This window comes from Gorilla gorilla, chromosome 9, assembly GCF_029281585.2.
Source record: "Gorilla gorilla gorilla isolate KB3781 chromosome 9, NHGRI_mGorGor1-v2.1_pri, whole genome shotgun sequence".
Lineage (NCBI taxonomy): Eukaryota > Metazoa > Chordata > Mammalia > Primates > Hominidae > Gorilla > Gorilla gorilla.
Window position 1 is genome coordinate 85,192,463 of NC_073233.2, and position 17,243 is coordinate 85,209,705.

General features: G+C 41.4%; 2 protein-coding genes across 3 annotated transcripts in view; one reads left to right on the top strand and one right to left on the bottom strand.

The window, feature by feature from the left end:
• GDPD4 (glycerophosphodiester phosphodiesterase domain containing 4) overlaps positions 1-3,994 on the bottom strand; it is an 85,114-nt gene extending 81,120 nt beyond the window's left edge. For both annotated transcript variants that reach the window (XM_063693402.1, XM_063693403.1), the window contains exon 1: positions 3,892-3,994. The gene's annotated coding sequence lies outside the window, so the exon portion shown is untranslated. The remainder of the gene's footprint in view (positions 1-3,891) is intronic.
• Positions 3,995-11,460: 7,466 nt separating this feature from the next.
• On the top strand, positions 11,461-16,286 carry LOC101139256 (mitochondrial import receptor subunit TOM20 homolog). Its single transcript, XM_055356472.2, is given in 3 exon segments — positions 11,461-11,568; positions 15,775-16,198; positions 16,201-16,286. Coding segments are annotated over 3 exon segments (579 nt in total). The 3' UTR covers positions 16,248-16,286.
• Positions 16,287-17,243: the final 957 nt, after the last annotated feature.

Genomic DNA, 17,243 nt, shown 5'->3' on the forward strand with positions numbered 1-17,243 from the left:
TGAATCAATAGACGTGAAGAACTTAGTCCTGGAAATATTGTAAACTGAATGTTGGCTTTCAATATAATAATTGTTATCCATTCAGCACACTTTGAGCACTCAAATGACCAAGCATTAGGTTATGCGTCAAGGGCAAAGTGATAAGTCAAAGCTATCATTGGTAAGATTTAAATATAGTAGAAGAAATGTATATTAGCAATTAAGTATAATATAATGTAATAACTTCTAGAATAAACATCTATACAATACACTAGGCAGCATGGAGAATAGAGTGATTAACCCAGCCTCAGAGCATAAATGAAGACATTTTGGAAGTTCAGGAGGGAGCTGAAAAAGACAGGGAAAATAAAGACTACCTACAGTTTTTTGTTGTTGTTTCGTTTTTTAAAAAAAAACAGATTGAAATAAAAAGATCTTGGAGATTCAGTTTAAGAAAAGGAACTGGGCACATACATTTGCCTTCCATTTCCTTGCAAATCATCTTTAAGTGACAGTAGAAAAGTATAATCAGGCCAGGCGCGCTGACTCGCGCTTGTAATCCCAGCACTTTGGGAGGCCAAGGCGGGCAGATCACCTGAGGTCGGGAGTTTTAGACCAGCCTGACCAACATGGTGAAACCCCGTTTCTACTAAAAATACAAAAATTAGCCAGGTGTGGTGGCGCACGCCTGTAATCCCAGCTACTTGCGAAGCTGAGGCATGAAAATTGCTTGAACCCGGGAGGCGGAGATTGCAGTGAGCAGAGATGGTGCCACTGCTCTCCAGCCTGGGGTCTCAAAAAAAAAAATTTTTTTTTAAACATTTTCTGGTTGACAATGGTTGAGTTTGTCTAAAGACCTGGGATAGACAGAAAGGGAGTGGTCATGTTAAGATAAAGATTATGGAGACCAAACTTGTTTTGAAGTCTTAGAGTGGCTGCCCTTAGAGACAACAGGTGACAAATGTTTCCTATTCAGATCTTAGTTAATCTCTTTAGGATCGGAAGGGTCTGGAAGAAAAAGATCTAGCTATGTTAACAGAGATTATTTATAGATGCCATGCCCCCACCCCACCCCACAAAAAAACAGCTTTGAGGGCCATTTCAAAATATGGCAAAGAAACATATTTTGGGGTAAAATATTTTTTTCTTTTTTGACTTATATTGTTATGCCAGAGTCAGGTTGGAAAGAAAATCATGATATATAGGGTTAAATAAAACACATCTGATGAGAATTTATGGTTTGTCGGGCATGACTCTAGGGTTAAATAAAACCCATCTGATGAGAATTTATGGTTTGTAGGGCATGACTCCCCAGACCCCTTAGATAGGAATTTGGACAAGATAAAAAAAAAAATCAGCGTTTAGTCCTCACACTGGCCTCATATGAAAACCAGGTAATCCCTCTCACCCAGAGTATCACACATTCCCATCCTGGACCCTCTTTATGAGACAGGGGCCAGAGGTGGCAGTTGCTAGGCAACACCAACCACCCCACAGCTTCTCACCAGCCCCATAGAATACCATCAGCATCCCGAATATAAGAATTAGGTATTCTGTCCCACTAATTTGCCCAAAGATGGAAGAAATCCTAAATGACTATCTCACCCTCAAAAGTAGTAGTTACCTCACTTCCTTCAATTCCTTGCTCAAATGTCACCTTCTCAACAAGGTCAACCCTAACCACTTTATTTAATACTGCAATCTGCTCCCTCCTTCTAACTCCTCTATTGCACTCTACTTTTTTTCTATAGAAAATAAAACATTATATAATGTATTTATTTAGGAAGTTTACTGTTTATTGTCTGTCTTTACCTCCTAGAGCGTATGTTCCACATTTAACAGTAAGAGTTTATTGCTCACACATCTGAGCTAATGGGCTATCTGTTCTGCTGATCTGTTCTGCCTCAGCTAGAATGACTGGGATGACTTGGCTTTCCTTCATGTGTCACTCAACCAGGTTGGCCTGGGTATGTTCTCATAGTGTTGGAAGTTGTCCAAGAGAGTAAGTCCCAAATGCAAGCCCATTTCAAGCCTCTGCCTCACGGGATGTCTGTTCATATGGTTGAGCCCAAAGTCAACAATCAGGGCAGGTCACCTCATGGTGGTCGGTCACAGTAAAGTTACACAGAAAAAGGTGTGAACACAAAGAATGTAACTAAGGGAAGGGTGAAGAGTTGGAGTCAAATAATACAATCTACCTCTCTATATGACCAGCAAAGTAAACTATGAGGCATAAAAGCAATACTAGAGACAAAGAGGGACATTTCATAATGTGAAAAAACAAAAATTTTAATTTGCAATCTGTAGGTACTATTAGATATGAGTTCTAAATTTCTCTTCAAAGAATCAATATGTCAGTATGTTCAATTCTTTGCCTTCTACTTTTAAACTTCCTCGTAAAGCAACCTTTTTTGATCACCTGCTCCATCCTGACTCATTCTGATTACCAGATCTGCCCTGACTCATCCTGATCACCTGCTCCACCCTCACTCCCGCCAAACCACTCACCCCGTCACTCTCTCTAAATTAGCCAATCGGAATTAGTTTAGCCTGTGCGGTCTAACACCAGCCAATGGGGGAACGACACAGCAGCAGGGGCCACGTGTGTCAGGAATAAGAACCCCTTCCCCTCCCTTGTCCAAGTGTGCGCTCACCATTGCTCCATATGTAAGGGTGCACCCTTCTATAGAAGTATATTGCCTTGCTGAGAATTAAAAAGAAAATTTTATATTTGAGTGCTATTTCTTTTGCAGCACCAAAACTATAACAGTACCCAATCACCTAGTCTCTAAGGGAGAAATGGACAAATGCATAATCATGGTAGGAGATTTAACACACCTCTTAAAAAAAAAAAACAGAATAAGCAGAAAAAAGTCTGTAAGGATATAGACGACTGTAAAACTTGATTAACTAGTCTTAACATTTATAGAACACTGTACTCAACAAATGCAGAGTGTACTTTAAAATGGACATGGAATATTCATCAAAAATCACAACTGGTTTTAATAAACTTTGACATCTTAATATATCTTCTGACTACAGTGCAATTTAACTGGAAATCAGGAAGAAAAACAAATTGCACATTTGGGAATTAAACACACAGAAACCTATGCATGGTCAAAGAAAAATCACAATGGAAATGAGAAAAAAACTTTCAGTTGGTTAATGATGAAACTACTGCATATATATAGAACTTGGTGTGACTAATTGCAAATACTGGGGTGTCCAAGGGCAGACGTTATGAACAAAAAGCTCTATGGGAGGATGGTAAGCTGCTTGGATATTGAATAAAAGGCAGCTTTTTAACCAGAATAATTACCACCACCATTGTCTACACACCTGCAGATACTTTGTGTCTAAGCACCAGCCAGGGTAGCCACGCTTACATGAAAATTCCTAATATTTAAGGGGAGATCAAGAAACACTGTTTCCTTCCCAGAGCTCTTCTCTGAATTCTACACTCGTATATCCGACAGTCTACTGAAATCTCCATTTGGATTTCTCACAGGCACCTCAAAAGTAATATGTCCAAAACTGAACCCCTGATGTTTTTTCCCTCTAAAATCGATTCCTCCTGCAATCTGTCCCATCTCAGTAAAGGTCACCGCCATTCCCCAGCTCATGAGATCAAAACCCAAGGGTTGCCGCCCAGGATTGGCATAGTCGAAGCAGACTGTTATCCCCTTCGCCATTAACAACTAGAAAACTAGAAAATACACGAAGCCGCTACTGTCAGATACTGAACAGGAGGTCCAGGCCCGTAATCCTCGAGAGGGGACACAAACGACCCGACAGAGTGAGCGAACAACGTCAAAGGGCCTCAAGTTTGGCCGCCGACTAATAATACTAATAGAACTTCCTGCTTCTGGTGCTGCTTAGGGAGGAAGCACGGAACTGGGCACATTTACTTACCGAGACTTCCCAGTCCCAACCCAATTCCAATCTTCACGCCTGAGGAGACCAGCGTCTCTTAAGATGGACGCCTGGCTGGAAGGGCAGCCCGAGGGAGGCGGGGTGGGAGGGGGGGGGTGGCCTGGCGGGGCTGTGGGCGTGGTCAAGGACACCCCGTGCCAGAGCAAGGCTGAAGCTAAGGCCAGACCCCCAGCCTTGGCTCAGAGCCCCACCTTTTAAATGTCCGGTAAGGTATGCTCTCTTTGTTTTTGGTTTGGTTTGGTTCTTACAAAAAGAACTTGACTGTTTAAGTTTAGTCCTTGTTAATAACTTAGTTCAAGCATTACCAATTTTTTGTATCCCAGTTATTCATAAAATTGCCATATATATATATATACATCTATCTATATATTTATATATTTTTTAAGAGACGGGGTCTTGTCGCCCAGTCTGGGCCTCAAACTTGGGCTCAAGCAGCCTCCTGCCTTAGCCTGAAGAGTAGCTGGGACTACAGCCCTGTGCCCCCCAGCCACCACGCCCAGGCTACCTCTTTATTTTATTTTAACTATTTTTTCTGCCTTTTTAAAACAAATTTTTAGTTTTTATGGGTACATAATAAGTGTATTATTTATACACCTCATAGTAGGAATACATGAGATATTCTGATAAAGGTATACAATGTGTAAGAATCACATCAGGAGGCCAGGCACAGTGGCTCACGCCTGTAATCCCAGTAGTTTGGGAGGCCGAGGCAGGTGGATCACCTGAGGTCAGGAGTTCGAGACCAGCCAGGCCAACATGATGAAACCCTGTCTCTACTAAAATACAAAAAAAGTAGCCGGGCACAGTGGTGGATTCCTGTAATCCCAGCTACTCAGGAGGCTGAGGCAGGAGAATCACTTGAACCCCGGAGGCAGAGGTTGTAGTGAGCCGAGATAGCGCCACTGCACTCCACCCTGGGCAACAAGAGTGAAACTCCATCTAAAAAAAAAAAAAAAAGAATCACATCAGGGTACACTGAGTATCCACCACCTTAAGCATTTATCATTTCTTTGGGTTATGAACGTTCCAGTTACACTCTTAGTTATTTTTAAATGTTCAATAAATAATTGCTGACTGTAGTCGCCTTGTTGTGCTGTCAAATATTAGATCCTATTTATTCTAACTATATATTTATTGTACCCAGTAACCATCCCCACTTTGCCTTACCTTTTTTAAACCAGTTTCAACTACTCAAAGGGCCACAAATGGGCCTGTTTTCGCTTTTGTTTGTTTAATCTTTGATTCCTCTGGCCATTTCTCTAACTCTGACCTCGTTCCTGAGCTCTAGACCTTTATCTCCAACTGCCAGCCACTGGCCTTCAATCTGGCCATCCTGCTGCAGACACCTCAAACTCAGTAAACCCTAACTTAAATTCATTATCTTTCCCTTCATGTCTGCTCCATCTTCTATGGCTCTAAATCACTAAATGACAAGATGTGAAACAGATGTCTCATCCTCAACTCCTCCTATTCCTTTGCAACCCCCCAACCCTCCACCTTACACAGAGTGACCAAATTCTGCTTATTAGGATACTTCCTATTTCGCCTAGTCATTATCTTATTGCATTTCAATGCCCACTAGGCCCTAATCATCTCAGCATATGCCAACCAGCTTAATACCGCTACGTTAAGGTAGACTGCAGCAGACTCCCAAAGCGCCTCACTGTTTCCAGTTTACCTCTCCCAAAATCTAAGACCAACTGTTGATCTTTTAAAAATGCAAATCTGACTATGCCTAAAACACATTCCAAAAATTAAAGCTCCTTAAATTGGATCTCACCTTTCTCTCCAGCCTCAGCTTGCCCCCAACTCTCCTCCATCACCACTTACATTGAAGCTTCAGCAAAGCAAACCTCTTGTTCTACTCCCCTACACCATTCTGTATGTTTATTCACGCTGTCCCTACTGGCAGGCTTATACACTCCCAAAGTTGACCGGGCTAACACTCCTTCTCTTAGTGTGAGGCTCAATTCAGGAAGCCTTCTTTGTTCATCCTCACCCCTATTTCTCACCACCAGATTTGATTAACTACCTTCTCCTGTGTGTTCTATATATCCCTCCAAATAAACCTCTTATTACTATCCTAGCCACATTGAATATAATTACCTATTTTGTTTTGCTAATGTTTTAGTTTCTGCTTCCCCCTTCTAATTGTAATCTACCTGTGGGACAGACAATATCTAACTGATCTCTTTATTCCAGATGCCTTCTACAGTGCTTGGCACATGTCAGTCAATTGGTTGGTTACATAAATAGCCAGAAGCTACAGACCCATCAACCCTTAAAGGGAATTAGGCAGTTAGGCTGCATCTTTTCTGACCCAGCTGAATTCTCTGGAGCGTGCCTCCCAGTAACCAGTTAGAAGGATCTGGCAGTATCCTGAAGAGAGATTGTTAGCTTGGATGATGGGTCAGTGATAGTGTAGAGGGAGAGATGTCGATTGAAACTTGAGATATTTACCCTCTCCCTCCTAACTTCCATTCTCGACCCTAGCTTAACCCTTGACAGAACAGTAGTAAACTGTTGGCACCCACTGAGTGCCACAAAAACAATCTTTGTGATATGAAGATTTTTTGAAACTCCATTTTGACTGCTTCTTGAGAGTTTGCCTGTTTCCCTCCTCTCTTATCAACAGACAATGAAATAAGCTCTGGTGGTCGGTCCCAAGTTTGAGCATATACAGGCCTGATCCTGTTACTCCTGCTTTTAAAGGTACATCAAAAAGCAAGACAAACAAAACTAAAGCAGGTAAAACAGAATATAAAAAACGGTACCAAAGAGTTTATCAAATAAGTGAAATTGTAACATTCTTATTTCAAAGTATATAAATATTCAATTAATCTCTGTAGGAGGCTTCAACCCTGGCTGTTAAAAATCAGTAATGAAGGTAGACTTGATGACCTGATGTGGTTTCTTAAAAACCACAGGTTCCCACTAATATCTGGGAAAGATTTTCTCCCAGCTTTATTGTCCCAACAGCCAACAGAACTGACTTAATTTTGTAGGCTCATTATTTAGCTAATTAAATGATCCTTTTCCAGTAAATATTGTTTAAAGTCTGGTGGGTTTTGTCTAATCCTAGGCAAAAAGTGTAATAAACTCAAATAAGATTGTGTTGACTCAGTTTTAAAAAAAAAACCTCTTTCAAAACTGCAAACTGTATGCTAGTAATTTCTTCAAAACTCCGGCTTTATTCTGGAGAGTAGTCTCTTAGTCTAATAGTTTCCATGAGGAGCAAACCAACTTCAGATAAAGTTTTTTTTTTTAGTAATCATTGTTACATTATCATCTTTTGGAGAATTCTGCTAAAAATAACAATTCGCTGTAGTCCATAAGGCCCTATTTCAAATATTTTGCAAACGTGTATTCACACACACACACACACACACACACACACCATTCGCTCTTTAAACATCTAAAATGGCACATGTTCACCTAGGCCTTTGTGTATAGGAAAGGTTTCTCAGCTAGTAATGTTATAAAAACACAGCCAATTTCCAACTTTCTCTGCTGCCTGAAGCCTAGGCAATAGTCATCCAACCCTTTGTAGCTTTCTCATTATTACAAGAGCAATTTTATCACTCCTTGGATTGAAGAATGGATAGTTAAGGGTTTCTGTTGTTGTTGTTTTGTTTTTGTTTTTGAGACAGTCTCACTCTGTCGCCCAGGCTGGAGTGCAATGGCATGATCTTGGCTCACTGCAACCTCTGCCTCCTAGGTTCAACCGATTCTCCTGCCTCAGCCTCTCAAATAGCTGGGATTACAGGTACCCACCATCACACCCAGCTAATTTTTGTATATTTAGTAGAGATGGGGTTTCATCATGTTGGCCAGGCTGGTCTTCAACTCCTGAACTCAGGTGATCTGCCCGCCTCAGCCTCCCAAAGTGCTGGGATTACAGGTGTGAGCTACTGCGCCCGGCCTAGTCAAGGGTTGTTTTAAGAGGCTACTGCGCCCGGCCTAGTCAAGAGTTGTTTTAAGAGGCAGTAATTTAAATCTACACAATGATAAAAGTGACATAAAGAAAGGGATAAACTCAGGACCTGTGGAAGCATATGGCACCTCACTGTTGAGTGCCAGCTTCTGATTTCTCTTTCTTGGCAGCATGCTGAGGCTTGCCAGACCCTAGTCAACAGGGCAGCAGCAGTGTATCAAACCCAAAGTTTGGACATTATATTTGCTAAATGCATGTATTCTTGTTTCAAGGAGTGTCATTTTTATTAAAAGTAATGAATCTCCTTTTTCCTTTTCTTTTTTTTTTTTTTTTTGCGATGGAGTCTCGCTCTGTCACCCAGGCTGGAGTGCAGTGGTGTGATCTCGGCTCACTGCAACCTCCACCTCCTGGGTTCAAGCAGTTCTCCTGCCTCAGCCTCCGTAGTTGGGATTACAGGCATGTACCACCATGCCTGGCTAATTGTTGTATTTTTTTTTTTAGTAGAGACGGGGTTTCACCATGTTAGCCAGGCTGGTCTCGAACTCCTCACCTCAAATGATCCACCCCCCTCCGCCTCCCAAAGTGCTGGGATTACAGGCGTGAGCCACTGGCTGGTTATATATGTTGTAGTTCTTGTTGGAAGGCCATCCTCCCTCATGAATCTCCTATTAAGTGAAACGTCATTGAAATTAATACATTTGCTTTTAACACACTCATGATGAAGAAAAGTTGAACTACAAGTTGAAAGAGATACTAAATAGTAATATTAGGTGCTTAATCCCTCAGCAGCTTAACAGGAAAACAAAAAGAGGCCCAGGTTTTCGAACAAAGTACCCTCAAGCAACTTCAAATGGATACAAGTTTTTAAAAATCAGTGTTTGATTGACATTTGATTCTATGGCCAGAGACTAGTTACTGGCTAAGATGCTTAAGTACAACTCAGACTCCCAGTTATTGATTCTTCTGTAAAACCTCCCTTTTAGTGCCAAGGAAAGAGAGTTGTCGTAGTCTCCTAACAAACCAGGTAATTTCGAGCATTATAAAATAGAACTGTATTTGCCATGTGCCAGGGATTGTATTAAATGCTTTACATACATTACTGTTTCCTCAGAACCACAAAAGTAGGTACTGTTTTGTTTTGAGACAGGGTCCTGCTATGTGGCCTAGGCTGGTCTTGAACTCCTGAGCATAAGCAATCCTCCTGCCTCAGCCTCCCAGTAGCTGGAATTACAGGTGCTTGTCACCATGTCTGGCTCTGGTTCTATTATTATACTCAGTTTCTGGATCTGGAAACTGAAGCTCAGAAGGGTTAAGTAGCTTCTCCAAGGTCACAAACACTGTGACAGAGCCAAAATTTAAACACAGCACACTTGATTCCAATTACACTGTACCGCGTTGTTTCCTTTAGGCCTTTGCTATCCGGTAATGTAGCTACCAGCCACATAATGAACCAGTAATATAGCTACTAGTCCAGTAATGTAGCTACTAGCTATTTAAATGTAAATTAATACAAAGTAAATAAAATTTAATATTCAATTCCTTAATGACTAGCCACAATTCAAGTGCTTAATAGCCACATGTGGCTAGTGGCTTCCATACTGGACAATGCAGATATAGAATCCATTATTGCAGAAAGTATATTTAGAATCATAAGTAACTGGGATATTCTCTCTTTCTCTGTCCTGATAATGCAAATAACACAAATTACCTTGGCACTTTGTCAGAAAGTTCAATTTCAAATTTAAGCTTAAGTATGGCAATACCTTAGCCCTTGTGATCAACATATTCATGCCCATCTTTTTCTTGGTCCTGACTTTTTACCTGTATTTACTTATTATTGTTTCATTGTAGATATTCATGTCACAGGTTTTCTCCAATCCTTGTGGGAAAAGGCAGAATATAAATATAAATAAATAAAAATCAGGACACATGGTCTGATTTTTGTGTGACTTCTTAGGATAAGATACAGACTAGGACTCATGAGCTATCTATATGCTGTCCATAGGAAACTCACTTCATGGATAACAATATAGGCAGGTTGAAAGTAAATGGATGAAGAAAGTTATACATGCAAACATGAATCAAAGGAAAGCAGAAGAGGTAACAATTAATCTCAGATAAATTGGACTTCAGAGCAAAGAAAATTATAAGAAACATAGAAGGACATCATATAATGATAAAAAGGTCAGTCCACCAAGAAGATGCAGCAACCCTAAATGTGTGTGCAGTGGACAACAAAATTGCAAAATACATGAACAAAAAACTTATAGGACTGAAAGAAGAAATAGACAAATCCACAGTAATAGTTCAAGTCTTCAACACTCATCTCTCAACAGTTGATAGAACAAGGAAACAGAAAATCGGGAAATACATAGAAAAACAGAACATCAACCAACAAGCTCTAATTAATAGTCATAGAACATTCTTTTCAACAACATCAGTGTGTAGTTTCTTTTTAAGTGCTAATGGAACATATAGAGGTATAGCATATTCTGGGCCTTCAAATGAGCTTCAACAAATTTAAAGGATTTAAATCATACAGTCTATTTTCTGACCATAGAATCAAACTAGAAATCATGACAGGAAGAAAATAGAAAAATCTGCAAACATTAGGAAACTAAAAAACACAGTTCCAATAATACAGAGGTCAAAGGACAAGTCTCAGTGTAAACTTTAAAAATATATGGAACTGAATGAAAGTGAATACCACATATAAAATTTGTGGGACACACCTAAGGCTGTGTTGAGAGTGAATTTTATAGGATTAAATGCATAAACTAGAAAAGAAGAAAATCTCAAATCAATAATATGTTTCTACCTCAAGAACCTAGAAAAAGAAGAGCAAAATAAAGCTAAAGCAAGTAGAAGGAAAGAAATAAGGAGGGCGTGGGGGAAGCAGGGGCAGTGGGTATGGCTATAAAAGGGCAAGATGAGGGATCCTCATGGTGATGCAGAGGTTCTGCGTCTTGACTGTGTCTTAAGATATTCTACTATGGTTTTGCAAGGTCCTACCATTGGAGGAAACTGATAAAGTATTACCATTGGAGAAACTACCACTGGTGGAAGCTCACTCTGTTATTTCTTACAACTGCATGTGAATCTACAAGTTATCGAAAAATAAAAAGTTTAATTTAGCAAACAACAGAGTAGACTTTACGAGCACATAAGTGAAAAAGGATAATTATCCAAAATATATAAAGAATTTTAACCAAAAAATACACAAAAAAGGTAACAATAGAAACAATGAGGAAAAGATTTGAAACGATACTTTACAAATGGGTAAAAGTACAATGAAATACTATTAATATTACACACACACTAAATTGATTATAATGAAACAGTTTAACAGTATCAAGCGTTAGCAAGGTTGTTGAGCAAAGTATCCTCCCATACTAGTGACACCTGTAAATTGGTACAACCCCTTTGGGAAACTCTTAGACATTACCTTAAAAATTGGAGAGCTATATGCCCTGCGATGATTCAGTAATTCCACACCTAAGGTATCTGTCTTAGTCAGATTTTCTGTTGCTATCAAGGAATATCTGAGGCTGGGTAATTTCTAAAGAAAAAGAAAAGTGTATTTGGCCCTTGGTTCTGCAGGCTGTACCAGAAGCATGGCACCAGCATCTGCTTCTGTGGAGGGCTTCAGGCTGCCTCCACTCACAGTGGAAGGGAAAAGGGAGAAGACGCACACAGAGATCAAACGCGACGAGAGCCAGAAAGCAAGAGAGAGAGGAAGAAAGTGCCAGGCTTTTTTAAACAACCAGTTCCCACGGGAACTAAAAGTGAGAATTCATTTACTCCCACCAAAATGAGACCAAGCCATTCACGAGGGATCTACCCCCATGATCGAAACACCTCCCACCAGGCCCCACCTCCAACACTGGGATCACATTTCAACATGAAACTTGTTGGGGCCAAACAAACAATATCCAAACCATAGCAATCTCCTAGATATAAATTTGTGTTTATGATACATCAGGATAAATATACAACAACATTCATAGCACCATTGTTTGTCATAGCCTCAAACAGGAAACAACACAAATGTTTATTAACAGAAGAATGGAAAATATCAGCATATTCATATAATTGAATAACATGGAGCAAACAAAGCCAAAAGATGAGACAGCACACATACTAGGCTTTCTAGAATAGCATTGAAGAAAACCAACATATTTCTCCCCCAAATATTGAGAATTGTTAAGTCAAAGTCACTGAAAACACAGAGGAACACTCTGTCTCAGCTTCTACTCGCCTGATGGCAGAACCTAAGTCCTTCCTTACTACAAACAGCACTTGCTTATCCACCCAGAGAGGGCACTAGCAGGCACAGAGAAATCTGGGAACAGATTTTACTACCTTCCCACATTTTCACACCTCTTAAAAGACAACTGTGCTCTTCTCTGTCTTGCCATTATGGGATTTATTACTCTTTGTTAAAATGCTATTTAAACAAGGCTCCTAAACCACTGCTTTGAGAAAGATACTTTTGAACTGAGCCCCCTCCCATATAATGTCAATGTATGTCAAACTTCTGATGATTTTTCTCTTGTAAATCTGACTTTGGTTTTGTTTTGTTTATTTGAGATGGAGTTTTGCTCTTGTTGCCCAGGCTGGAGTGCAATGGTGCTATCTGGGCTCACCACAACCTCCGCCTCCCAGGTTGAAGTGATTCTCCTGCCTCAGCCTCCTCAGTAGCTGGGATTACAGGCATGCACCACCACGCCTGGCTAATTTTGTATTTTTAGTAGAGATGGGGTTTCTCCATGTTGGTCAGGCTCATCTCGAACTTCCAACCTCAGGTGATCCGCCTGCCTAGGCCTCCCGAAGTGCTGGGATTACAGGTGTAAGCCACCATGCCCGGCCCTGACTTTGGTCTTAAGGAGAGTGTCTCAACTAAGAATTTATATGGGTCAAAAAAAGAATTATATTATCTTCCCTTCAGCATTTATTGGATGAGTAGTAGGTGTGGAGATCCGCTGTGGCCCATTCCATTTGGAGTCAGCACACAGGAATGAAAGAGAGCCTGGTCCTTGCCTGAATATGATGGTGTAGTGTCTCCTAATCCAATAAGCCCCGAAATGCCAGTGAGGAAGGCTATTTCTTCACCTTTTTGAGTAAAGGGCTTGAAACCTCAAAGAATAGCTGGCCTGACAAGGGCAGCAATCCAATAGATACATGACGTGGCTGGTAGAACCGTGGCTTCTGGTCCGTTACACCACTTCATTTATCAGTTAGGAGTGCACAGGCTGTCTCCTGACAATAGCAGGGGCAAAAGTCTACGTCTTGTTATGGCAGACAAGTGGCCTGGTCAGCATTCTACTAAGACTGATTGCCTTAAGCATTGGCTGTAGCCAGTTTCCATGGAGCTTGAAGGACAACTCCTTTTCTGGGAGGCCAGCCTGGAGGGAAGGCCCAAGTTAGCCGTATTTCTCCACCACTGCAGTTCTCCACCTCCAATCTCTATGTGGCCTCTATGCATCATACCCTGTTCCATCAGTAATATATGCCACTTCAACCTATAGGCAACTATGGAGAATGGTTAATACAGCAACTATGGCAGTGGTTCTTAAACTTGAGCTATATCAGAAACACCTGAAGGGTCTATTAAAACACAGACTGCAGATCCACGGAGGGCCCTGAGAATTAGTATTTTTAAGGAGTTCCCAGGTGATGCTAATGTTGCTGGTCCAGGAACCACACTTTGAAAATCACTGGAATAGAGAAAGCCATGAATAGTCCTACCCTACGTCAAGGGCTAAGGGGGCCCAGACTCGGCCAAGAGAAGAGGTACCAGAGTTCTGATGGGAGTTAGATAACCATTAGACAACCATATGCCTTTTCTTATATGCAGAATACTGATTATTTTACTTACTGCTAATCACAATCCATAAACAATAAGATGTGTAGATTAGGGTACAGACCACCCTTTGTCTGTCAGATTATAAAGATCAATTCTATGATCTAAATCCACTTTGGTTAAAATACTAACATTAGTAGCAACTGCAATAATAAATAGAAATAAAACCACCCTGGTTAAGGAGTCCAGGCTAATCCACTGGGTGACTAGATGGGTCCCATTAGCTATTTAGCCTAGAATGACTGCAGATTTTCTATTACTGTCTTTAGTTTCAATTACTCCCAGCCAGGAATATGACTACATTGTGACTCCTAGTCCTCCTCCCTGACTGGCAACTGGGAAGTTTTCTCCTTCATATCTAGGCCAGATTGTGGCTGTGGGGGCCTGAAGATCCCAGAAAACATGAAACAGCTGAGTGTTTACCTCAGGGTTGTAGGTCTTGGTCTCTGGAGGCAAACAAGGCCATTTGGCCACACAGGAAGAAGCTAGGAGAGACACATGGTCCAGTCCAAAGTTATGTGTGTGCACATGCATGCATGCACTGTGTGGAGTAAAGACAACAGTCATGGTTACAGGGCTTGGATAGAGGCTAACTGAGGCCTGTTGGATTGCTTTCAGGCCTTTCCCAATGACCAGGAATTCTGTGTCATCCCAAGAGGATGAGGACAAGCTAGACATTGAGACCTGAGTCCATCGTTGACAGTTTCACAGGAAGGTGGGTAGTCTAGTGTAATTCAACAGAGTAGGAGAGGAAGCTGGAAGTAGTAAAATGTTATGAAACACTAGACTGTTTCCAGCTCTCCCCTGCTGCAGGTACTAACTGATGGCTGATCCAATATTGTGACAGGTTAGCAAAGGAGCCACTGGCAGCCAATCAGAGATGCCTGGAAGAATGTGGGATAGCCTGAGTGACAATCCTCCCAGAGGGATCTAAGAACAAAGTAGTGCATCTTCCCTCCACTTATCTCCTACAATTTCAGGTATTCCCTTATTTCTGGTGAGGGGCTTCTTCTGAAAAAATCTATAACATCTGGCCCAGTACAATCACCTTAACAGGAAAACAGGAGTAGCCCCATCACCCCCCGTCTTCTTATATGACCCCATAGTACTTGAACTGCATTTACTTGCACCCAAGGGTGAGGGCAAGCTAGCACAGTGCCCATGTGGCAAGGTATATAATAACATCAAATGCAGGATAAAGGTGTTAGTGTGACCTCAGATAGATCAGCTACACTAGATAGCCATGAGACAGCAGTGCCTTCAGGTTGGTGTCTGCCCACTCTTGGTATAGGGCATTGTGCAGAATTCCCAACTACCAAAGAGAATCAGGGTAAGAAAAAAAAAAGTGCAAAGGTGTGGAAAGGTATATCTAGGTTCAGGTCCCTGCAGTGCAGTTGTACTGCTCTAGTTATTTTCTCATCCCCTAATTCCTAAGTCCAGATGGACCCTTGCAGGATGTGCTGGAAAGAATTCTGTTTTTTTTTTTTTTTTTTTTTGAGATGGAGTTTCACTCTTGTTGCCCAGGCTGGAGTGCAATGGCGTGATCTCAGCTCACTGCAACCTCTGCCTCCCAAGTTCAAACGATTCTCCTGCCTCAGCCTCCTGAGTAGCTGGGATTACAGGCATGCGCCACCATGCCCAGCTAATTTTGTATTTTTAGTAGAGACAGGGTTTCTCCATGCTGGTCAGGCTGGTCTCAAACTCCTGACCTCAGGCGAACCACCTGCCTCGGCCTCCCAAAGTGCTGGGATTACAGGTGTGAGCCACCACACCCGGCAGCTGGAAAGAATTCTAAGATGACCCACCAACATTCCCAGCCATTGGTGTACACATACCTTCTCCCAGTTATTCAATCTAGGTACTGTGGTGAAGGGGTTTGCAGATGTAATTAAGTTCTCCAATCAATTGACCTAGAAATAGGGATTATTTAGGCAAGCCTGATCTAATCACATGAACACTTTAAAAGTTTTCTCAGGCTTTCCAAGTGCTGGCCCACGGGCGTTGGGTATGAGCAGCGCCCTCCGCCCTCCGCCCTAGGGGTTCGTGGCCCACCGCTCCTTCGCAGTCCCTGCCGCCACCGTCCACGCTCTGCGTTGTAGAGAAGACAGTGGGTCGGAAGAGCGCCATCGCCGCCAGTGTATGTGGGGCCCTTTTTATCAGGTACTGCATCTACTTTAACCACAAAAGACGAAGTGACCCCAACTTCAAGAACAGGCTTCGAGAACGAAGAAAGAAACAGAAGCTTCCCAAGGAGAGAGCTGGGTTTTCCAAGTTACCTGACCTTAAAGATGCTGACGCTGTTCAGAAATTCTTCCTTGAAGAAACACAGCTTGGTGAAGAGTTACTAGCTCAAGGTAAATATGAGAAGGGTGTAGACCATCTGACAAATGCAATTGCTGTGTGTGGACAGCCACAGCAGTTACTGCAGGCCTTACAGCAAACTCTTCCACCACCAGTGTTCCAGATGCCTCTGACTAAGCTCCCAACAATTAGAGAATTGTAAGTGCTTAGAGCTTGGCTGAAGATGATGTGGAATGAGAAACAAATGTCAACATAATAAAATCTCAGTTAAAAATATTGAAGGCCGGGCGCGGTGGCTCATGCCTATAATCCCAGCACTTTGGGAGGCCGAGGCAGGCGGCTCATGAGGTCAGGAGTTCGAGACCAGCCTGGCCAACATGATGAAACCCCGTCTCTACTACAGATACAAAAAATTAGCCGGGTGTGTTGGCGGGCGCCTGTAAGCCCAGCTACTTGGTAGGCTGAGGCAGGAGAATCGGTTGAACCAGGGAGGCGGAGGTTGCAGTGAGCTGAAACCATGCCATTGCACTTCAGCCTGGACGACAGGGTGAGACTCTGTCTCCAAAAAAAAAAAAAAAAAAAAAAAAAAAAAATATATATATATATATATATATATATATATAATTCTTGGTAGTTGAGCAGCTCCGGGGGAATAAGGGCAAATATGCTTGTTATGAACTACATTGAAATCTACCAAAGTTAATGTTTACTTTGTGTAGATCCATTTGTCTATTTTTTTCCCAGTGAAAAATATATTTTGATAGAGAACTTTTCATTTTATAAATACACTATGAGTTACTGAAATATTATGGATTTTGTTTATTCCAGAAACATAGTTAAACTGTACATATGACGTGGCTTATGTTAAAAATACCCAGTGGTCAGTTTTGAAAATAGGCAAAAAAAAAAAAAGTATAGGAGAAACTGAAGAATGCACACTTTTTTAGCTCATACATTTTGCTGTAAATCCGGAAATTTGATAGATTTGGTTGTGTTTGTGAAAACTAGCATTAAAATTTTTGAGCGATCATTTATTTCCATTTAATCTCTTAGACATAAATATGTGAGGTATGCTGCTGTCCTGTGTTAACAACTTCATTCACTTTCTGTATATCGGTCTTGAAATGTTTTGTTTAAATCAGTGGGCTTAATGTGTTCTAGGTATTTACCTCCTTGGACTTTAAATACATGTAGTTGCAAATAGCACCAGGAATTAGAGCTATGTACACCCCT